General features: G+C 33.5%; 1 protein-coding gene across 1 annotated transcript; it reads right to left on the bottom strand.

Annotated features, from left to right (window-relative positions):
- Positions 1-1,898: 1,898 nt before the first annotated feature.
- Positions 1,899-25,588, bottom strand: LOC132551592 (DNA-directed RNA polymerase III subunit RPC1-like). Its single transcript, XM_060215747.1, has 36 exons — positions 25,535-25,588; positions 24,424-24,559; positions 23,858-24,007; positions 23,213-23,369; positions 21,699-21,853; positions 21,397-21,450; positions 20,887-21,008; positions 20,443-20,542; positions 19,323-19,400; positions 18,852-18,989; positions 18,165-18,313; positions 17,823-17,964; positions 17,286-17,426; positions 16,760-16,829; positions 16,367-16,494; positions 15,492-15,627; positions 14,448-14,612; positions 13,955-14,039; positions 13,461-13,548; positions 13,016-13,127; positions 12,016-12,129; positions 10,763-10,920; positions 9,693-9,848; positions 8,865-8,992; positions 8,402-8,490; positions 7,826-7,918; positions 7,117-7,212; positions 6,845-6,996; positions 6,319-6,405; positions 5,391-5,456; positions 4,899-5,015; positions 4,350-4,631; positions 3,951-4,019; positions 3,621-3,684; positions 3,028-3,097; positions 1,899-2,555 (listed from the first exon to the last, which is right to left on the bottom strand). Exons 1-36 carry the CDS (start codon positions 25,576-25,578, stop codon positions 2,477-2,479), a joined length of 4,170 nt encoding a protein of 1,389 aa, XP_060071730.1. The 5' UTR covers positions 25,579-25,588; the 3' UTR covers positions 1,899-2,476.
- Positions 25,589-25,843: the final 255 nt, after the last annotated feature.

Here is a 25,843-nt window from a genome sequence, read left to right as displayed (position 1 = left end):
CTCATTACTTTGGTATATTCAGCACGACTCGCGGTTATACGGAGCTCACACAAACACCAAAAACTGAACTGTGTATTCATGTGACAAAACAGTATGCTACTTCTAACTCAAATAATTAATTTGCATTGGAATTATAAACTTTAAGGTGAATGTGTTTCAAATATATTAAAATGGTCTAATTGCAGATAGATCATAATTACAAAGAACAGATTTTCTTTCTTTCTTGTTTTTGTTTGTTTGTTTTGTTGTTTAGATTCATAGCAACAGAAATAATTATTCAATTTTAAATGATATATCTATTCATTTTGTCTCTTTATGCAAATTTAGTGATTATATGCCTCATCTCGGATTTCTGTGCACCATCAAATGGTTCATGTAACGCTATTGTTTTGTTTCAGTTTTATAAATCTATTAAATATTGAATTATGACAATTTCTTGCGTTATGCTTTAATTCAACATATTAGAAAAAACATACAATTGTTTATGAATGCTATTCTCTCTTATTCATCACAACAGAATACGATATGTAATTGTGTGAATAGCACTTCTAACATATTCTGTTATCATATCAACAAATATTTCTGAGGAAAAACACCACAACTGAAATCCTGTGCTATCCCTCCTCCATCGACATTCCACTGAACACTAATTCTGATTTGTACAGAGGCCCATGGGGCCTGTATCGCTAACCTGGACATTTCATCCTTCACTTGAAACATTTTTATTCATTATTGTATTGTTATATCAACCGTCCATTTACACAAAACTGTATCTGCTTCCCCAACGGATCCAAACAGTATTTTGAAGCAATTCCTCTATTTCCCTTATTGGGCCCTGCCCCTCTGCCCCAAGGGAGGTCAGACACACGTTCCCTTCAAAAATCGATGCTGCTGACCAAATTTGGATAAAATAATTCTTACAGAAGTATTTTAAAAGAGTTTGATATATTTCCTATTTTGGACACCATCTCTCTGGCCTCATGAGGCTAAGGCCCTAATTTATAAACAAAACTGGTTCCCCTTCCCACTATTAGTATCTGTCATTCCTAATAAAGAATAACGTAAAAGAATTTGCTGGGGCCCCAGGGGCAAAGTACCTTCATTTATATAAAATAATATCTTTCCCACAAGGACTTTTCTGACCAAATTTGGTGGAAATACCATCAATCCTACAAAAGAAGGCAGATTTTTTTCCAAATTGCTGAATTTTCCCCAATTCCCAAAGGGTCTAGATCCTTCATTTACACTAAATTGGTTCTGCTTCCCATAAGGACATTTCTGACCAAAATTAACAATCCCAGATTACACAAGAGAAATAACTTGACCACTCATTCACTATGAAACCAAAGACAGATCCCCTTCGAACAAACAAAATTGTTACCCATTTGTGTTGTAGGCAAATTAGTTTGTGAGCTTATTTCTGTTGATATTTCTTGAAATAGATATACTTGTCCCCAAACATAAGTAACATTCATTCTACAACATACAAGTCTACTAAATTGATACATGAAATCTGAAACAACTGATTTTTTTATATTGATTGGCATATGTGATATTAACATGAATATTGAGCTGGTCTGTTTTTATATACATTATAGGGTTACTTCCCCTTATCTCAATATATATCTGTTTCTTACCACCAGTTGTCATCTTAAACAGAGGTAGGCTCAGTCTGATGTCCAATCCTATTGACTGTTTTTGTCAATAAAATTGGCTGAAATTGAATAATGCTGAATGGTTGAGTGTCATTTATTTGTGACCTTTTATTTCAGCCAAAATAAAGTCAGTGATATCAAATATATTACTCCTGGTAAATCTGTTCTAAAGGGTCAATATATAAAATAGTGTAATGAACAACAAAGGTATACTTTTTCATTAATTTTGTTTTATTTCCATCTCTTCACAACAATCGTCCTCCATTCATTACCGCATTCAAAGACTTAACAATAAATATAAATGTCTAATTGATGGAACAGGACTTTAATAGAGCATACCTACATGACTCAAAGGAGCATGTCTCACAGTACTTTCTTATATCAACTTATACATCTTTACTCGTCATTGAAACAGATCTGTGATGAAACAACACAGGATATTCATCACAAGCTTTCCATATCATATACACCAGATACACACCACATAGGTCCAGTAATTGTTAAAACAGACCTGTGATGTAAACACATATAGACCAGAAAATCATATAACAAATAAAGTTTGATATAGCATACACCCTTAACCTTTATCAAAATGTAGCTTTGACTCGGCATATATATATCTGAAACTTACCATGTGAAGAGGGAAACGCATTTCATATTCACAGCCTTGTACACCTTAAACAGCATCCACACTCCATACTCTTCCAAACAGGACTTTTAACAATATAAATACTTCACATCTCCATAGCACTCTCTCTTACTACAATCAAACTTGTCACTTTGGCTGTCATATTCATCTACAGTTCTTTTTCAAGACAATATCAGGATACCATTGGAAGGTGAAATTCTGTTCTGTCAAATACAAGGGGGCGCCGCCGAGGTTTAAGATTTTTCTCTGCTGTAGGTAGGGTTAAGGCACAATTAACTGAGGTTTTGAGATTAAATATTTTTCAAACTCATGCACAGGAACTACCAAGTAATTAAACTATACTTGATTAGATCTTCAAGAAGTAATTTTCATGGTCACTGTGAACCTGCTACTTAAACACCTAATTCTCCTTATTCAGCTGAAATAATTACTGACCACTGACAGTAATGAGTTTTTATCTTTAAAAAATCATTTGACAATTATCTTAGTTTTTCAATACTGGCTGATATGGCAAAACAAAGTTACACTACAATCAACGGGAAGAAATATTTTGATTTAGAATACTTTTAAGCACTTCAATACAAAGATAATCCAGATACTGCTGATTTTTGTGTTTGTTTCCGTTTTTTAAAATTATTTTCTTTTAAATTATTTTACCAAAATTTCCCAAAATATATTGTTATACCGACAATGCATGTTACTGTTCAGTTAAGTAAAGGATATTTGTGTAGTAGCTTGAATAGTCCTGTTCCAATACCCATTGGGATTCCCATGATAATGCATTCACTCACACCTGTATGGATGATATCAAAGTCAATTGATTATAAAGCATGAAATAACTTTTATCTATTGATAACATGTCATTATTTTTCTATATATCAGTACCTAGTGACTAAACCTTACATGTCTTTATGTATCTAGATAAACATGATATTAAATCATCATTCTACAGGACCGGTCTAGATAATGAGATAAGCTTGCATGTTTCCTGACAATAAATTCTTTACTACATCACATCATATGTTATTACAGAAATTGTATAAATAATAAAATAGAGGAAATCATATATTATGGACTGCATTTAATCAACATTTAAATGTAATTCATATATTGTAATAGTATCTGATTCAGGGGAATACAGCAGTTTAAAAAATAATTAAATTTCTTCCCTTACATATATTCAAGAATAACTAATGTTGACGCAGAATAAGCAATTTGTTTTTTTCTCTGATCAATAATAACCAATTCCATAACACAGAGGTGCACTGCTCTTTACCTGATAATATTTATTGTATTGCGGAAGGGAGATAACTCACCATTGATTGTGTCTTTCTGTCCATGATAGGCAGCTTCAAATAAATGGTCTGCTGTCTTCTCAAACTAGAATATAACAGCAGCATGATAAGATACGTGTATATGTACTATATTTTACATTTTTTGGTCTTCAGGGAATAAAAATGAATTGTACCAAAAAGATTACATTGTTGAAATAAAAATGAGAATAACTCTGAAATTTTCAACTTCACACCAAACAGTTTTTCAAATAGTAAATAGATTTATTAATAAATTAAAAATGTTTCTTGACAATGTACAAAGAAAGAAATTTTGTACAAAGATATTATTGACATATAAAAACCAGATATTACCGAAGCCAGCATGAGGACGCTCTCCTTCATCTTAGCCAACCCAAATCTAGTAATCCCTAAAACTTCACCCTATAGAAAAAGACATCATTAAACACTGAGATTTTGCTATGTTTGGATAAGAAAAGAATGTCAGCAAAACCATGCTTTCCATTACATTATATATTGGAAAATTTAACGATAAATATAACTGAATAAATTTGATAAAATCAATGTTACAAAAATTTAGAATGTTTGATGGTCATCAAGTTCAAGGTTAATGCCCTGAAGGTCATAATTACAGCATTGCATAACCTTTATATCACCTACAAACAATTTATAACGATGATCATACATACAAGCCACAAATATCATAAAATCAAAGCTGTATACCATGACAGCCTTATGACTGCAGATACTTACCTTAAAGGTCATAAGGTCAGCTAAGAGCATGACATGGCGGATGTCGATACTCATGCCGTGACTTGACATAGTGTAGTTGATCTCGTTCATGATGGTAGTGCGAGCAGCTTCAATGCCAAGTGTTTTTTCTACCTCCAATGTGTTGTTGGAGGACACATGAGTACCCTTAACACCAGGGGTTGCTATCACAGCCCGCAGATTGTCCCCCTCCACTAATAGTTTGTATTTATCACCCTCTCCGTCGTCTATATGTATCACAGCTCTAGTTACTGATGGTATGCCCTAGTCAAAACAAAGCACAGATATTTTAACAGGAAATGAAGCTCTTACCAAATATTAACTAGATGTAACTGTGTGACACATATGTTATCCCCAGTAACTCAGTTCCTAGACTTCTTGATTGTTCAAGGTTGTCTGCTTTTGGTCATACTTCCTTGAAATTTTCTTACAATTTTCTGAAGTCCATGAAATTTAACATTATATGATACTGCCTTATAAATTACACAGTGTCTATGAATGAACCATGTTTTATTACAATAAGTGAGTTACCTTGATCATCACATCTGGCAACTCCTTTTTCAGTGTCTGGAGAACATAGTACATGGAGCTCTTGGATGTTTCGTTCGGCTGAACGGTGATGACAGCCTCACTATGGATCTGAATGTGCTGTAATGGGATCAAAAGTCACCAAGGTCAAATACAATCAACTGTTAATGCCAAATGTTCTTAAAATCAAACATGAAATCTAGACAGAGCAAAAAATACTATTAAGATAAAATACTATCAAGAACACATCATCCATTGAATGATTGATCAGTAAAATTTGAATATTCTTCACATCAAATTTAGGTAAGTAAAATGTAACCAAAGTTCAAACCTTACACAATCTACACATCATTACATATTGTTTAAAGCAAGCTTTTTAAACACTAACCGTTTGAACTGAAACAAAATATTGAAAGAGACATACATATTTCTCAAAGAAAAAATACATTTTATTTGATACATTTGTTCTTATGATTGTCACATTGATGCACATACCTGAGGTTTCACCTTGAGCTTAGAGCTACAAATGGCAAACTTGATACTGTCAGCATGGACTTCAAGCTGGTGGATAGAGATGATATATATTATGCTGATTTCAAAGCAACATGTGTAGTAACATATATTTTAGTATAGTATAGTAATATAGAGCTGAAGGTTTCCATTGTTTTTACACTTTATTTATTTTATAAAAATAGAAAAACAAGTTTTTCCAACTTATATTAATCACTCTTGTTGGCCTGGATGGAAGCTTACAAGGGGTCTTACTGTGGGAGGAAACTAGAGTACCCAGGGAAAACCCACATGGTCAGTCAGGTGACCCCTTACCTTTTCACATACATTCCATGAATTAAACCCTGGAAGTCTAGAAGTGTTACCACTGCGCCACCCAACCAACCACCCTTCAACTTCGTGCTATTATATGCATTGTGATTACAGAGAAAGGGATATGACTCAAGAATGGGCCAATTTAGGTTTTATACATCTCTTATAATTTTCATGAATTCTTTTTAAATTATTTAAGCAATGTGATAAGAACCTTTCAATCGTTTCCATTTCATGGAAAATTTATGAAACTTGTCAAGAAAATTTCCTTTTACCCCAACAGAAACTCGGCACAATGAAAAAAATTCTTTGACTTGTTTCATCAATATCATAATCAAACAGCAAAAATTTTCCATGTACAGAATTTTGAGAAGTGGAAATTGTGTGCTGTAGTTTTGCACTTATTTTTTCATATGGTAAATCCAATTCATTAACAACAATATATCTCATTTTCTTCAAAATTAAAACTTAATAGCTTATTTCAACTGATGATATAAACACTGATGACATGTGGCAGGATTTGGGGTAGCAGAGAAACAGCAAATTTTTTATGTCGGTTTTTTACTATTATTGTATGCATCTTCTGTGGTTTGTAATTTACCTTGAGCAGACGTATCCTTTCTAAATCCAATTTGATCAACATGAAGCAGTCATCTGGCAAAAAGACTTCTTCCATATATTCTGAAACCTGTTAAAAGGAAAAAAAATTGTACCACAAGTCTGGAAAGTCTGTAAGGTTGTCCTGATCACTTTAGTTTTAATATTTATTAAGAACGACCAAGGGAGATAATGCATATTCATAATTGTCAAAATCAAAACAACTGTCAACAAACTGAGTCTTTATTTCTTAGAGAAATAGTTTGACAAGTATGTTCTGTATTGAAATATGGATTCTTTTGAATGTTCTATTCTATGCAATCACTTGTTGCAATATTTCTTCAATGTTTGTAGTTATTCTGAGCTTGTTTTCTCAGGCTAGGCAACACTGGTTAGAAGTAAGAATTCTTCAAAAGGCTATTTTACAGTCAAAATTTCTCTTTCTCAAAACTTTAAAAATTATCTTTCATCAAGCTTGGATCCACAATGTTGTCTGTACTTGTACAGGATGTAAGCAATGATCTACAAACCTCTCCCAATGTAGTCTTTTCAATGCGTCCTTTCACAACACGTGCAAATTCAGCATCATTCTCCACTTCCAGCTGTGCAGTGATGATAGGCGTACTGATGATCTTGGAGGCGTTGATGATTTCTTTTATCCTCGGCACACCCTGTGTGATGTCTGTTTAAAGGTCAAGGTCAAATTCATCTACTGTAATCAACATTTAATTCTTCGAAGAACACAAAACTTGAATTTGTTCTAAAATCAAGAATAAAGGAAAGTCTGTATTGTAAAGGATACTCATAGAAGCAACACCGGCAAAGTGGAACGTTTTCAGTGTCATCTGTGTGCCTGGCTCCCCAATACTCTGTGCACATACCGCTCCAACTGCTGTCCCTGTAATACCAAGAGAAACCTAAGATGGTGTCAAAGCCAAACTGGCCACTACACATTATTCTTAAGCTGATATAATCACTAACACAACTTAAACAATACATCTCTCTAATGAGTGAATCTGCCCAAAATACAAAGACTCTCCACCCACAACCCAAATCAAATCTCTCTTTGCTAACAGCCAAAATGATCAAATTAAGAATTATGCAGTGTTTGAATTTGAAATGCCTCAAGAATGAACTGTAAAGTACTTTTCATGGATGAAGGACAGAGAATTTTTCAACATTAATATTTTCAGGTAAAACCTGAATCTCTCCTAAAGTTTAACATTTTCATACCAAGATAGTGAAATACTCAAACCATCCTGCTTCATACCAACATATGAAAAATATGTTCCTCTTAAACATACCTTGACAAAGATGAAATTATCATGAGACATTCAGCTATTCTACAACCATCCACTGATGCAAAAACACAGTTGTATTACATGGTATAAGACAGTATTGCATAGACATGACAGAATTAACAAACAAATACAATATAATGAGAACATTCGAAAGGTCTACACACTGTTCTGTTAATTGATATCACTCACCAATCATCAGTAAAATCCTACCTGGTTCTATTTGGGCTCTCATAAACTTATGCTTGCAACAGGATAGAAAGTGGTCAAGTTGCGTTTCTGTCACTCTCTCCATCTCAAACAACACTGTTAAAACAAAGAAGAAATGTCAAAAGACATTTTCTATAAGCAATACTATAAATTAAAGTTGTGTGTTTTTAAATTATCCTGGCACTAAATTTTTATAATAAATATACACTGAAATTAGGGATTCTCAAAAGCTTTAAACAGTGATATTCTTTACTGTGAAGATATTGTCAAAGCAATGTGACCGCTCATCAGTTGTTATCAGGACAACAAAATCCATTGGAAATGAAGTACACTTCTGCGGTTTAATCAGTTACAGTCATTTAGTAAATATATGTTGGGTAGACACTGCGACATTATAGATCTTCCATCTAAGAACTTTACTGCTATTTGAAACAGCAGGAAAGACAATTCCTACATCATGATATTCAATTTATAGAATCTATTTCATTTCTGCATCTTAAATGTCTATTCTTGTACTTTAAAAACCAAGTGCAAATCCATATTTGTCACTTATGAAAATGTACTGCTTTGCATCATTACCTCCTGGCAGCTGCATCCCCTGTTGATCAATAACACCAAACTTTTCTCTAGTCTTGTCAATGCTATGAGCCATCTTCTTCATAAAGTCCCTGTACAAAATGTCAGTATCGTCACAACATACTACTCTGGTAAGCAATAGGACTAAAAATCAGAGCTTAGGTCAATATCAACTCTCTTCCATGGATGAAATTTAAAGCTTATAAATGGCAACGGTCAACAAGCGTAACCCTTGACTGACTTAAATGTCACCAATTTTAACCAAATGTTGATCGTTTTAATTGGAACATTTTCTTCTTGTATCATTCATATTTGTATCAAAATCTTATTCCAAACCAATGCTGGTACAAATGCTGCTGCATTTGTGTAATAGAGGCGACCAAATTCTTCAAAAAGACAAACTACACAAGGAGTCTAAACTAACTTTATCAAAGTGATATACATATTGCACATATATTTTACTTACATGAGGTCATTCTTGAATTCTGCACTACAAGTCTTTAACATGTCTGTTGCCAATTTCTGCTCGACCAGTTGGATCATGTTTTGACCGCTGAGTGACTTCTCTCCATGACAAGTTCTCCTAGTGTTCGCCTGTCAGAAGGTGATTGAAATATTATTATTATCAATCATCTTTTGAATTTTTTTAACTGTGTTAAATGTGTCCTCCCTTGGAAAAAACCCTTTTGTCTCAAATGTTTAATCAATTAATGTATGCTTGTTACATATAAATGAAATGACAGAGTGAAAATGGTTTTTTAGAACATTCCATACGGAAAATTATATTTGAAACGAATTAGGCAATATATTTTGACCTTAAGATATAAGATCATGTATCCAGGAAAACTTTTGCTGCAGTTTAAATATTGCCCTTTTATCAATATATCAATAACAAAATGACAGCAAAAATTGAAGTGAAAATCAAAAGGTATGTTACTGACTGTGAGCATTCAGGGTTCTCGATCTGCCAGATTTGGGGCCGAATTCCCAATGCAAAATAGTATCTTTTTTCCCAATTTAGACCCCAAGTTTTCCCAATTCTAAGGAAAACACCATTATTTTTCCAAATTCAAAGGGCCCCAGGCCCCAGTCCCAAAATGGGGTGTGAGAGCCTTGGCATTTACGAAAAAAATTACCACCGAGTGAAGAGGTTTTCCAATAAACAGAACTTATTATTATTAAAGTAATTTCAAACAGGACAAGTAATGTTTTTTGAGTCATAGGAGTTAATTCAATACCTGTTTTGATATATAAACAGAGCATTACTGAAAAACAAACGAAGATCAATACTGACCCTGACATGATCAAACACACGCTTGAAGTCTATTGGTGTGTCCTTGCCTTCCATACATGCAGGGTCAAGACTGTCCCCACCATATAAGAACTGGACGATGTCTCCTGTAGAACTTCGAACCGTCAGATCATAGTGTGAACACAGGTCTTCAAGTGACTAGTAAACACATAATTAAATATAAATAATTCTTCCAAGTGTTATGAAATTGCCTGTATAATTTTGTAAGGTGTTTCACAATAACTCCTCATTACAAGTCTCCCTAAGTTATTCATAAGAAAATCCAATTTCGTATAACATGTAATTTTCACCACAACTATATTACAGCATTTTGCATAACCTAATGATGTAATTTTCATGATAGCATTTATTCCTGATCCTCTGGTCAGTAAAGACAAATACTGGAGATTGTTTGAACAATATGGAATCATTAACAAGCATAATAGCAATTACATGCAGCTATATGACAACAAAAGTCAGTTAACATGATCACTCATATCTCAGTCCATTTGTGTATATTTGAATTGTGACTAATGCTATGAAGACATACAAGTATGAACAGCATAAACCTGTGAGTGAGGATGTACTTCACAATTGCATTATTCATTCAGAATATAGCAAAAATTAGACTCACAATTAAAAACATATTCCATATAGTGAAGAAGAATTTAAGTTTTATCTTCCTTATTTCTCTTGGTTTAAATTTCTTGGCTCCATCTTCTCATATTGTGATAACCTGCCACGTTTCAGGAGAATTCCTGACACTTATCTACACCAAGCTTAAATATCTTTATTTTGCAATTTTTTTCTACATTTAGTTCATCTCTTGCTAACTTAATTAAATCAAAATTAATAGAGATTTTTCCAGCAGGCTTCTCCACAAATGTAATGCACATCTCCTTAAATGTAAAAGCTTTTCTTTAAACATAGCAATTAAAGCAATTAAAATTACTAAGTTGGTTATAACTATTTTTGTTTAATACAAGTCCGTCCATCGCCACTACCTGGTATATTCACCACGATTCAAATGCTGGAACATCCGTACTAAGAAATAATCACAGCTGTGAACTTACCTTTACCAGTCGTCGCTGCATGTAACCAGTCTCGGCTGTCTTGACTGCTGTGTCCACCAGGCCCTCCCGACCAGCCATGGTATGAAAGAAAAACTCTGTTGGAGTCAGACCAGTGTAGAAGCTGTTCTCTACAAATCCCCTTGCTGCCGGATCTTTGGCTGAATTTAATGTTTAACACTAATAACTGTTAACATTCAGAAATGTATCTCTGATTTAAGGATTTGTATACCTGTAATTAGGTTAGTGTAAATAAGAAAGACATAAATCATAAGCATACATTATTAAAAAGATTGACAAAGGGTTAAAGATATCTTTGTAACTGTACATAATTCTTCTAGAAAATACACACCATGTGAAATTATTTAGCCTTTTTGCACAGCATTCCTCAAATAAGTTTATAAGTAATAAGTTTTGTTTACCACGTATTAGAATAAATTCAATAGCATCTCGACTTTTTCACAAGTTTGAACTATAAAATATCACAATGATAAATATATAATCAATGCTGTTAATATATATACAAGGTCCTTGTCTAAGTAAAAATACCAATTCTCAAGATAAACTATGCATATCATGTTGTCCAGTGTATAATAATATGAGACAATCTTTTTAATATTTTCATACGTGTTCATGCAAATTTCATGACTTTTAGCAATTATAAGCATTCATAATACGGAAGCCCTTGATAATATCATCAATTGTGGAAATCATTAATGTATTGGTAGGTGACTATTTTTTTTTAATTGAATATTATTAACTGTGATAATTTACAGTGATAGCATCCTACTGACCTTCGACCTTTAGCTGAAGATCAATGTATTCTAATTATGCCTTATATGGGTAATGAAAGTCTTCAACAGTTTGATTGTTGGTTTATCACCTGTGAACAGCCTAAGTCATTTTCAGGCTGAAAGGGAGGCCCATCTCGTGCCATCATGAGCAATTAGGACAAAGGACACAACCAATCCATTAGGACAAAGGACACAACCAATCCATTACCGACAGTCTGACAATTCTCAGCTTCCTGAGAAACACAAACTACCACAGGTAGGAAGAGTCAAGCCAAGCACCTCAGATCTTACCCTGAGGTTATGTAGGCAAACACTCTCAACTGACTGACATGTCATCAACAGTGGTAGAATAAGTGTTACATTTTATCTCTACATACCCAAGAGCAAAGTACTTTACAGTCTTTAAAGATATACTGATAACTCTTTATTAAGGATAATTTAAGGATAATGAATCTGACCTACCATGCTTTTCAAAGTGTGGGAGAGCGCGATCTTCAAAGCCATTAGGTGTCCTCTTTCCACTTATGGCCTGCTGTCCTACACAGGATATCATCTGTGATATGTTGATGAATGATCCTATAAAATTTAATCAAAATTAAAGTCTGGTGGTGTAAAAAAACTACAGCCTCCTCTGGTTTTTGTATTATATATCACCTTAGATTTTTTTTTTACATATGTCTTATCCTGCAATAAGCCTGAGGAAACAACACATTACCTCCAACTTTAGTCAAGAGGTGGGGCTTACTGCTGAATCATGAAACAGAATTTGCTTGTATTACATGCTTTTGAGCAAGAAAAGACAGGGATGGTATTTTTACTAAATATGTGCTTACATTACTGTGGAATAAAACCAGTAGTTTCCAACACATCAGCTTGTATGAATTTTAATGAAATGGAATCAAATTAAACAAAAACAACATGAATGTGAAAATTATTTAAACAAAACTAATAAGGTCTATATATCTGATAGCATGAACTCACATCAACCACAAGTTACCTTACCTAGGTGACTGATGCCACAACCTCATGATATTCATACAGCTGTACTATACCTACCAAACTCAGCAAATGTGAGGAGATTTCCATCAAAACAGGTGTAGATTATCCATAGGCCATAAGCCTTTGCCAGCATTACCCAGTGACTTTTGTCGATAAAACACAGCTTTTTTTCAGATCGTTTGAATATCATATATAAAACTAGAGCATGTCTGTAAGCTGTGAATGCTCTCTTTCTGATACACAATCTGACATTGAACCTTTTAACTTTGACTGATAATCAGCTGAAGTTATGATACTAATGGATAAATTTGAACCAATCTGTTGAGAGTTTCTCTAGATATGACATTGATTTGGAACAGAATGCACTGTGACAGACATAGGTAACACTATACACCATCAACACTTTTTAATACACAATACATGTAAAACAAAACTTTTGCCAACACAAATATTCTGCCCTTACCCTTAGAACCACAGATAGCCATAGTCAGGGGACTGTTACTTTTGTGTAGCTCCCTCAGACATGCCTTTCCAGCATGGTCTCGGATCACAGACAGCTCCTTCAGAATACAAGCCTGAAACACCGAACAATCATGGCTATCAAATGATACACATTTAGCATCAAGTACATCACCATCAAAATGTCATGTTCATCAACTTAACCAGTTCAGTATGACTATATATATATATAAGGTAATTACTAGGTTTGTCTGAATCAACCCTTAATAATTCATTTATGCAAAATATTCTGGTATATTCAAATTTTAAGACATTTTTAACTGTATCTTGCATAAACATTAAATGTCAATACTCATCCATCCTTTTACCCATAATTCAGGAAATCTTGGGAATTAATTTCATTCCCTACCTTCCTGGCCTACCTCACCCCTCTAAACTCATCCTGTTACCTCTAAAGTTTCCTCCTCACTGCAACCAGGCTGGGTCTGTAGCCTTCCTTCATCCAGGTCACGAATGTAGCTGTCACACTTTGAATATCTGTGCCAAATATAAATCATTCAGGCATTTTTGTGTAAATATCAGAGATAAACCTGAATTTCCTAAGCCATATTGATCTATAGGAACCTAAAAATTCTCATAATACTTTGTATTTCAAGACAGGAGTAATAAATCATGATCTTTTATAAATATGAAATTTTCAAATATAATGAAAAAAATGTGCCTTCAAAACATCCTGCATCATGGAATTCATAAGAAGATAATAAATACATATCAAAATTGAGACATTAGACCTCTGAAGAATTTTTCCATCTAAATTCAACCTAAAAGACTCTTCCTATTACTAGGTTTTGTCTCATCAATGATAGCGTTCCATTGGCGTGTGAAGAAATCAATAGTATTAAACAACTTGCAGATGATTGGACCAAAAGTGTTAACTACTGACCCATCCTCCAGAAGTAGGTTCTTGGCCTTGACCAATCCAACGCCTGGTGTTACGTCACCAATACCAATGGAAAAACCTCGATTACCTGTCGTAAATATCGGTTAATTTCATTGTAGTCTGTATGATTGTACAACAGACTCTTTAAGGTGCAATGAACTAAGATACTGAATTATTATCCAATAACATGTGGTATGGAGATATTTATTACAATGGTTTTTTAAGTTTAAGAAAGAAAATGGAAAATTATTTCAATCTTCATCACTGCCTTAAACTGTTAATACTTAATTATTATGTAATGTTTCATGGTTTAGTTTTTTCAGGAATTTGTCCCAGTTTTCATGTTAAAATTTTTCAAAATATGTTTCCTTCTCCACCTGACACTTGTTATCTTTGAAGGTCTAAGAATTTAGAACAATTCTATAGATGTTGCCTGATATGAAATGAGAACTTTTAGTTCCATTTACTCTGGGCTGAGTGACAAGCAATTACTTACTGAGGAATGCTGGACAAAGTCTGGCCAAGCGTACCAACGTGTCGGCAGCATACTGTTCACCATAGTCTCTAAGGATCACATAGAAGATGTTGTTCTTTGAGCCTGAGCCCAGCGTTCCTTTGTCCATTGACCCACACAAAAGTTCACTGTTGCGTATCACCACAACTGTAATAACAGTATTACAGTTGTATAAACAGTACAAGTATGAACCTAAATGAATATTTCATCAATCTGCAAGTGCCCAAAATATTAATGAGAACAATGCATTTTTCTATTGTTATTGAATTTTGCAAGTCTGAAACCCTACTAAACCTGTGATCTCTTTACTTTACTTACTTCAGAAATTAAAAGAAAATATTTCCACTTGGGTAGGGGAAACAATTTCCATTTTAAGGATTATGTTAATCATAACATGAGATCCCAGAGGGATCTTGGTGCCCACCATTATTTGATCTTTATTTATTCTTTAAAAGTTGGATCTTTCCCTTTTTTTCTCTTCTCTCCTCTGTTTTTGCTCTTAACAATACAAAATTGAACATTCCTTTGCAGATATAGTGATAATAATCTTTCGATGCCCGTCAACCATCTTTCTATCAGTTCCAAAATCAAACAGGCACAAATAAGGACAAACACAAACCTACATATGTAATTTGAGAAAGATCTATCTAGCTCTTCTCTAGAAATATGGATAACAAACTTTCATTTTTGCAATTCAAAATGGCTTCCTGTCGGCCTGTTTGTATTTCTTATCAGACTCAAACCGACACAACAAGGGACCAAGTGGAAGCTTCATATGAAATTTGAGAAAGAACCATCCAGTGTTTCTCAAAAAATAGTGATAACAAAAAATGTTTACTGACTGACAGTAATGCTGATGATGGTGGCCTAATGAAGGCAAAATTTATATACAATGATAAACAGTGACAGAAGTTTAATATTATGTGTTGTGTTACATTTCTTTGGCAATGTGGAAGTAATTTTCAGATTTTATGCTTTTATTACTTGATATATTAATTATTCATTCACTCATAAAGGACTACTCACATGAGTCGTTGTAACAAAGATCCTCTCCCGTAGAGTAGTTTTTCCCACGTGTCCGAAGATTCGCCCTCACTGGACACTTTTTATTTGGACGTAACAGCACACCAAATATCTGTTTGCCAGTCCATAATTTACAAGGCTGTCAAAAGTAGTGATGGTAAAAATGAATACCAATTTTTGGCCTATTTTCCAACTTAACATTTGATCATAACACATATGATTTTCAGGGCCAATGCATATAAATCAGCTACCATTTGCCTAACTGAAAGGGAAATCTATGAGACAATTTCTGAGATATTCATGAAGCACAAGTAGGTAAATCTATCACTGAATTTAAGTAATGTTAAAAAACACAGAGAGGTAAAGTTATTGACAACATGAAAACCTACAAACACTAGGAAGTAATTTATCAGCAAGCTTCACTGATCTTTAGGAGGCATTGGAATGTACAAATTATATTCTTCATTGAACAGTATAAGACATGAGGAGGTAAAAATGTAAATCTACCAACATGCTTCACTGACCTTGATGATACATGGTGACAGTAAATAATTAACGTTTACTGACCTTGATGATACATGGTGGAGGTAAATAATATTAACGTTTACTGACCTTGATGATACATGGTGACAGTAAATAATTAACTTTTTACTGACCTTGATGATACATGGTGACAGTAAATAATTAACTTTTTACTGACCTTGATGATACATGGTGGAGGTAAATAATATTAACGTTTACTGACCTTGATGATACATGGTGACAGTAAATAATTAACTTTTTACTGACCTTGATGATACATGGTGGAGGTAAATAATATTAACGTTTACTGACCTTGATGATACATGGTGACAGTAAATAATTAACTTTTTACTGACCTTGATGATACATGGTGGAGGTAAATTAATCTCCATGTTACTGTCTGTCCCAGACAACATTGCCGAGATCAACTGGCAGGTCCGAGCCCGATCAAAGAACACATCTTTTTGGGTAATAAGGAAGGCACCTGCAGAATGGAGTTCAATAACCAGCTTCACGGTTTAGTTGAGAAATATTTTATTGTCATGAAAGAAAACTTGGTTATTGTAACTTCTGAAACACATCCTCCCTCCAAAGTTTCATATATCTTGCTAGAATCTTGCTTCTCTAGTCTCACACCTAATATACCAATTGAAAGTTAACTCAATCAATAAACATGAACTTTCCCAATACTATTTTTGAATACTGAATAATTAAAAAAAAATCCATTTGAGAGGTAGAAACTAATTTACCTGTGATGAAATCCTGTATGGCAGCTATCAATGGTTCACCATTTCTTGGTGTTATGATGTTAGCTTTAGACTGAAATACACAGAAAACATCACCTTATATCTATATTCAATCAACCATGAATGACAAATATTGTTTTAGGTATACAATAATAACATAATCTTTCAAGATCATTGATTTTTGTTAAATGCCACACTTCTTTTATGAGCATGAAATATTACGCCTTCAAACTTGTTTTAAATTAAAATATGGAAGAATACACACAAATCATGGAATTGATTTGAAATAATTTATTTTCATAGTTTAAAAAAAAAACATGGACAAATACAGCTTGATAAATTTATTCATATTAATCTTAACAGTTCACGAACAAATGAATTTGTGGATTAAAAGTATCATCAACATCAACAAAAATAAAAAAATCCACAAGAATTTCAGTTTTACCGTTTTAGGGAAGAAGCTTTTTTTTCATGAAGTTACAAACAGATGAGTAATAATTTATAACCTGACATGTCTATTAATGCTCACCCCCATCAAAGTTATTGCTTCTGCCTTGGCTTCCTCTGTCTGTGGCAAGTGCAGGTTCATTTCATCACCATCAAAGTCAGCATTGAAGGGGTTGCAACAGCACTCATTGAAGCGAAATGTCCGATGAGGCATGACTTTTGCCTAACAACAAATAAACACAGAATCATCTATAAAAAACCACATTGCTTATACAAAGCATAACTACACTATTTATTTATCATATAAATATTTCTTTATCTATTCCTTTATACATAGCATATTAATCAGGTTATTATTCTAAAAACAAATAAAAACTTCAAAGTAAATTTACAACAAATGAAAATCATACCAATGAAATTCACAAAAAATGATCAGGATGTAACTGAAAACAACAGAGGATCACTAGGAAAAATTTCATCACTGAATTCCTAACTGGAGAAAAAGAGAGATGAAGCGGGACAAGAATTTGTACTATTAAGTGCCAGATAAATGTGAACCATGATCATGTTCTTTTAATGATGACAAAGCACATGTTTTAATCTCAAAAATATGACTTACGTAAAAAGCCTGTATACTGAGTTTGTGTAGTGAGGGTTGTCGGTTAAACAGTACAATATCACCATCTATCAGATGCCGTTCAACAATGTCACCATATTTGAGTTCCTTTGCTACTTTTTCTCTATTGCCATATTTTAAAAATCTGAAAAAAAATACATGTTAAGGGGTATTACAGATTGAATATGTTTAACCTGTAAAACATCAAAAGTGTCGGTAAACAAAACCTTTACTGATGTACCATGTTCTGATCGGAATTATGTCAAAATACATCTTTTTTTTAGGAAAATATCACAGTGGCAACTAACAAAAATGCTTGATTGATTATTCTGAGACAATATCTACCTTTTAATGTGGTTTCTCTGCTGTATAAAGTTGGCTCCTGGATGAACATCACACCCATTCTTCACCAGTTTACGCAGCATCTTTATGTTGGCTTTGTTGACACGCTCTGGGTATGTCAATACTTTAGCAACATGTACAGGCACAGCAACCTACCATAAATCATCAAGGTTATTAAAATTATCTTACATATTATCATTATCAAATAATATCGAACAAAATCATCATAAACGAGATTACAATGTGTATCAAATCAATACCAATCAATCAAAGATGAACTATAAGGTAAAAGAGTGAATGGTTAATCATATTAAGAAACCTATGTTTATGTTTTGGTGTGCTTAAATAATAACTTTTTCAAAACCTAAAAGAAGAAAACTTGTACTTATTTTTTCTTTAAATTCATTCAATTATCTTAGACTTCAGCTTTTTCAAGAAAATCTCAATTATATTGGTCAGAATATTAAGAAGCAAATTAATATTGCTTTTATTAAAATCAGTATTTCTAGTTTTCCATCTAGATATATTAAGGTTTTGAAAGTACGTATGTAGTGAAAGCAGCCAGATGTCATGCATTGCTCTCATTTACAAGGAAAGTGATCACATCCAAACACAGTCACTCACATTTATATTTGACTGCCAAACAAACCACACAGACCAAGTGTATTATGGCATGACATTGGAACAAACCTGATCTATTCTCATATTGGGGTCGGGGGAAATAACAGTTCTCCCGGAGAAATCAACTCGTTTGCCTGAAAGATTTCCACGGAAACGACCTTGTTTCCCTTTCAGTCTCTGTACAAAACCCCTTGTAGACTTTTTCGGCTGAAAAAAGGACAAAATGTCATGTGATAAACATATTCAGTTACCCCATTAACATATAGGAAAATTTTTATATTTGTTGTTTTCACAGATCTTCTAAAAGGATAAACAGCAAGATGTCTGCTTTAATTTACAATGAACTTTGACCAAGTCTGAAGTTCTGCAAAATTGTTGCATTTACATTTGTAACAAGTGAGTGCATAATGACCATACTACATGTACACAGCACATATTACTTAAAAAGCCCTCTGGAAAATCATCACCAACCTCAAAAATACAGACTTATTCATCAATATTTTACATGTTTATTTAAGCTCTATGTACATGAGTTCAGACCTGCATGTGTATGGGTATGCCTGATGTCTCACTGTTGTACAGCAATGCCACTTGTAATTGTAGGTAATCCCAGTCTTCCTGTAAAATAATATATAAAATTGTATCATATCATTTACTTTTTTTATTTTAAGTAAACAACTTAACATTTTTTCCGGGGTTATAAGCTGCACCAGTATATAAGCTGCAGGGCAAATTTTTAGCATTTTTTTTTTATTTTATCCACATATAAGCCACCAGAATATAAGCTGCATCCTTTCTTATGATATGGTGACCACTATTGTTGACATTTGATATAACGATAACAGATAATCGAAGGCAATTTATCAAGATCGTCTGATCATCTATACATTTTGCAAAAGTAATCCTTTATTTTATGGATGTTTTTTAAATCATGCTGGTCATGTACCAGACATAAAATATCAAACTTGTTTGGGGCCTTCAATGATTGCTAAAGCACAGGTAGGGCCTGATATTACATACAGTATTACAACCTCTCCACCAATGTTTGTACTATTTAATATTAACAAAGGCTATTGTATGTTGATGAAGTTCCTATAATCCCATAATATATTTTTGTAAGCTGCATTAAAGCCACCAACATAGTAAACAAACATGGCGACAGTTCTTGAATTTGACCTCTTCACTCCATGACCTAGTGATGAATTTTTTGTTATATAGAGTTGAGGTATATGTTAAGAAACATGTCCTGATCTCTTATATAAGTTTCTGTTATTGTGAAAATAGGCATTGTAAAGCATTATTGCTGTTGCCCCTGTGGTGGCCCTTATCCCATCAATCGTGGGGTGCAATAGTCAACTATAACCATCTGCTATGCTTTCTTACTGTTGTAAAGAAACCATGAAAGTCAAGAATATATTATTGTTTTTCAAATTAACAGGTATGACTGCCCGACCGCCGAGGAAAAAGTCCCTGTGTAATCCGGAAAATATGATAAGCAAAATCAAAAAGTCACTTCACTAATAACAGATGGCAACACAGCCTTTTTTTATGTTGTTAACTACTTGTTTAAAATTGTGAGGAAATGTTTCGTTTAAAAACTATGGCTAAAGTACTGATAGTTCTCAATGAGATTAGGTGTGTAAAAATTGAATAAATTTACCATAATCATATACATCTTTGCTCCTGTAGCCTTGTGTTTTTGAATTACGTCATTCAGGAACAATATTTCAGTCAGTTTCATAGTGATGTCATCTTCATTACTGCAACACATTAACAACAAGACAAGTGTAACTTGTTATCAAACTCTGGATATCTTTCTTCAAAAACAAACAAACATCTCAATAATAGTTCATTACAGTGGATAATGCCTGGAATAATTTATGTTTTCAATGTAAGTAAATTGATCAAAAACCCAACCTAAATCTTATTAACATGGCACTAATGTTGAGTGGAAAATCATTCTACCATATACAGAAACTACCAAAGAACTTGCTAAGATTATCACATTTCAATTCAGGTTACTAGTACCAGGAGCCCAAATTCTACACCTGTGAGGGTCCTTTCTGGAGTAGCTTTTAAATAATAATAGGAAATATATTCTTACGTTCCAGACTTGAGGTCAGAGAGTACTGATGGCCGAATACAAATAGGTGGTACCAGAACTCTTGTAAGGATGAGGTCTTCAGGTCGAGCAATATCTGAATTCATCATCAGCAGTGGCATGTCCTAAAGCAATTAACAACAATTTCTGGAGGAAATGATGTAAAGATTGGCAGATATAAGTCAAATAGCACACAGATTGAAAGGCAAACTGATAACACAGAACAAAATGGTAGAGGTATAAGGACAATTCATGTAATTTATTTACAGTACAATCTGTTTAAATTTCTGAATTTAACATTTTTTTGCAAATAAAGTTTTCATTTGCAATCCCTGGTAAAATGTTCTATTATATGGTATAAGAAAATCAGCTGTATAGATTTAAATTAAATGGTACTTCCTAAAAGAACATCCCCATCTTCTGTTGGCCAATAAGCATTTGGTCCTTCTGAACATGGCACTGAACAAAACAAAGACTCTGCAAATGTACTTATTACTATAAGATAATACTGACCTCATCAGAGATTCTCTGGAACAGCTTCAGCACCATGACTGGATTTAGTATAACCTTTAACAGCACCAAAAACAAAAACGCATTAGTTTACAATTATGTTGCTTTTGATTTTTCAATGCCATTTCAAAGATTTCATTTCAGAGCTTATGTTTCTTTTAAAAAATCTACATATCCATGAAAATATATAGAAATTAAATTTTTGACACAATACCAGTGTTTTTTTTCTTGAAGAATGCAATTGTTAAAATCCTGCATAAATAAATAAATATATGAAATAATCAAGCATGTTGTATTTTCTGTACCTGAGTCTTGCTCAAAAGAGGCTCAATCTCCCTATCATGCTCCACTGCATCTTGAAAAGATGATAGGAAGTCGGAACGGATGATTTCATTGCCCTTATGTCCAGTTTTGTATTTATCGTGGATGATCTTCAACAACCCACACTTCTTCACCATACCTATAAAATTATCAGTAGTAAAAGATTGAATAACTTCTAGGCATGATCTCATATAAAGGATACCATAGTTTCAAACTATGACCACTGAATAAGTGTAAACAATGGGGCTGAGAAAATAAGCTTATAAAAATCTAGCCAGAGCTTTATCACCACAGAAAATAGTATTCCTCCTAGTTTGTTATCTTTCATTTTATAATATGTTTGTATTTTCTTATTATCAGGATCTCAATATTTTGTATTCAAACATTATTTTAAAAGATTATATAATATAAAGTACAGTCTTGGCACATATTGTTCGCAATTTCATCATACATTTTCTCAAATTAAGGCTGTTACAGTAAAACATCCATGGTTTGGTTTCAAGCCTATTACTTCTAAGCAAACTATCAATTTTATTTTACACCTTAAGGGCGGCATCTCTGAACAAAACCTGGAATCCTGGTGTGTGATAGATGTTTTATTGGAATAGACCTAAACAAAACCTAGAATCCTGGTGTGGAATAGATGTTTTATTGGAATAGACCTAAACAAAACCTAGAATCCTGGTGTGGAATAGATGTTTTACTGAAATAGACCTAAACAAAACCTAGAATCCTGGTGTGGAATAGATGTTTTACTGGAATAGACCTAAACAAAACCTAGAATCCTGGTGGGATAGATGTTTTACTCGAATAGACCTTAACTTAAACAAAACCTGGAATCCTGGTGTGGAATAGATGTTTTTCTGGAATAGACCTAAACAAAACCAAGAATCCTGGTGTGGAATAGATGTTTTTCTGGAATAGACCTTAACTTAAACAAAACCTAGAATCCTGGTGTGAAATAGATGTTTTTTCTGGAATAGACCTTAACTTAAACAAAACCTGGAATCCTGGTGTGGAATAGATGTTTTTCTGGAATAGACCTAAACAAAACCTAGAATCCTGGTGTGGAATAGATGTTTTTCTGGAATAGACCTAAACAAAACCTAGAATCCTGGTGTGGGATAGATGTTTTTCTGGAATAGACCTTAACTTAAACAAAACCTAGAATCCTGGTGTGTGATAGATGTTTTATTGGAATAGACCTAAACAAAACCTAGAATCATGGTGTGTGATAGATGTTTTTCTGGAATAGACCTAAACAAAACCTAGAATCCTGGTGTGGGATAGATGTTTTTTCTGAAATAGACCTTAACCTAAACAAAACCTAGAATCCTGGCGTGGGATAGATGTTTTTCTGGAATAGACCTAAACAAATCCAGTAATCCTGGAATAACATGTAACATTATCACATTATAAACTGTCTCCTTTTATAAACACTTGGAATTTACTTCCAAATATCGTTGGAAATGATACAAATAGTCATTGTATTCCTTACCATTGTATGCACCACAGGATGGACAAATGGACACTTTCCTGCATTTATCATAAATCTTTTTCTTCATGGCCTTGCATTGAAGGTAGGTGAGCGGTCGTTTGATGCTTTCCAGGAAGTGTGTCTTGTTCTCTGATTGAAGCAGAATTCCACTGCACTCCTGTATATTTCATGATTATATATTTCAGTCTTTGTTCTTTGTTACGGATAAGTGATTTTCTTGATCTATATTTAAGTGTTTTTAACACATTACATTTTGAAAACTGACACCCAATCCTACCAAAAGATATTAACTTTTTAATCTCAAGATGAAAGTTAAATTGTCTGAATTCCTAAATGTCAGAATTTCTAATTGTTTGAATTTCTGATTGTACATATTTATAATTGTATATATTTCTGTCTGAATTTCTAATTGAATGAATTCCTAATTGTCAGAATTTCTCATAAAATGAATTTCTAATTGTACAAATTTCTGTCAGAATTTGTAATTGTATGAATTCCTAATTGTATGAATTTCTCAAAAAATGAATTTCTAATTGTCTGAATTTCTAATTGTTTGAATTCTAATTGTATGAAATTCCTAAATGTTTGAATTTTTAACTGTATGATTTTCTAACTGTCTTCCATTTCTCAGAGGATGTTATTTACCTTGCATATCATCTGTAAAACATTGATGATTGCCCTGAAATATCCAATATGGAAGCAAGGCAGCTCAAGGTCAATGTAACCAAAATGTCCAGTGCAATCTGCCAATCCTTTTCCACATGTATCACAGTTATTATCTTTCTCACTTGTGCCCTGAAATAATTTACAACATAGTGGTTACTTACACTAATAATGACTCAATTAAGCAAAATCATTAATTGCTCAATTTATTTAAAGTCATGGGGTTTTCCTGGAGTGATTCAATGGTCTGCTTTACAAATGCATCAGGGAGCATAACAGTGAAATTTCATATTTTCTTACATGTCTAATAAAAAATCAAAAGATTTTTTCCCCCAGGCTGGTTCCATTTTTACCATATGTGGTGAGGGGACTGGAGGTTGTGAATCCAATCCCTAAGATGTGACAAAGAAATCTCACACAAGTAAAAAGGGTGGTTTGCCTGTCTAAGGTAATGAATAAATAAAACCTTTGACCTCATAGGGTGATCTTAATATGAGAGAAAAGACAAGTAAAAGTGTGGATACACCTGTTTAGGGATTTCCACTCACCATCTTATGATCAAGTACACCATGTGGAACAGGTTTCCGGCTGCCATCTTGGTTGTACAGAGTTTTACTGACAACATGTAAATGGGACATCTGCTGCATTTGATGAGAATTTAACAATCCAAAGGTCACATGGCTTCTGTTGAGAAGGGAAAAAAACCAAAATATAATAAAATAACCTTGATAGACCTGGTTCCATGAAATGCTTAGAATGACGTTATTGATAATTATTTTGGTCAAATTTTCTATCATAAAATTTTGCTCATTCAATGCAAAAATGATCCAACATGCTGTTACCAATGATTCTGAAAAGGCAATATACACCCCCTACACAGATTTCAGCCCATGAGCTGTGGGCTCCTGACCCCCACATCCTCAATTCATTCCTGTCTGCATATACATCAAAATCACATAATTTTGCGCCAGCAGCTAGTATTGTTTCCTACACTGTTTTCCAGTACATATCTGACAATGTTCATAGTGGGGAAAAAACAAACGACATGTCATATAGCTTGAAACAATGTAAGTTTGATATATATAAATGGCCTTAGCTACAACAAAATTAGAAATATAGGAAAAATAAAAATCCCTCAGCAACTGGTTGAAGTAACACCAATTTGCACCTATATCCATTACTCAAAACCTGAAGGAGTCGTCTCATTTTTTAAACGTAAAAGAGTTACTAGAACATAGAGAATGTGTCTCATTCCCTCTATTTACATGTCCTAGGTCATCGATTCAGTATAGCATTTGAGGAACTAACTAGTTACTCAAAGCGATAACTATCTCTCAAATACAAGACTATTATCCATATGAGGGGCTGTGCCTAACCTGTACAGTACATTAGTAACCAATGTGCTACTGTAGCAAACATTTAAACTGTATTTCAAACATTCTGCGATACATAACATTTTACTCCATTTCTAGTTTTTCAGATATTCAACTGATCATATAGTATATCAGAAGCCAAAGCGACTGCGACAATATGCTTCCTTTGATTTCCATGCCCCTGTGCTTTAGATTCAGAAGACAGGTGAACTAAATGAAAAGATGATGTTGTCATATATGAAAGACCGAGCAAGTGCGTCAAGCGCATAAATCACTATCAAATTACATTTTCTTAGCCACGTCGGCTTCTCGGAATTGTTCCTTCACCATAATCGCTTTTTTCCTTTTCCGACAAACAGATTTCACGTGTTTTGCATCATTCGGCTTCCTCAGTCAGTGTCAACGTTTAGAGACTATTTTTTTTTCTCTTTCGTTATTTCAAGTTAAAGTATTACTGTTTAGACCCTCTATTTATCAGCGAAAAAGTTAATTATGATGAAAAAGAGAACTGGCATATACATGAAATAAGAAAGCAAAACTATTTTAAAAAATAGTTTAGAGATTATTAGCAATTGGTGTAATAAACGCAACAAAG

The sequence above is a fragment of the Ylistrum balloti genome, unplaced genomic scaffold (assembly GCF_031769215.1).
Source record: "Ylistrum balloti isolate Yb309-2 unplaced genomic scaffold, AGI_CSIRO_Ybal_v1 Utg370208, whole genome shotgun sequence".
Taxonomy (NCBI): Eukaryota; Metazoa; Mollusca; class Bivalvia; order Pectinida; family Pectinidae; genus Ylistrum; species Ylistrum balloti.
The sequence above is the reverse complement of the archived record's forward strand: the minus strand, read 5'-3'. Positions and strand labels throughout refer to the sequence as shown.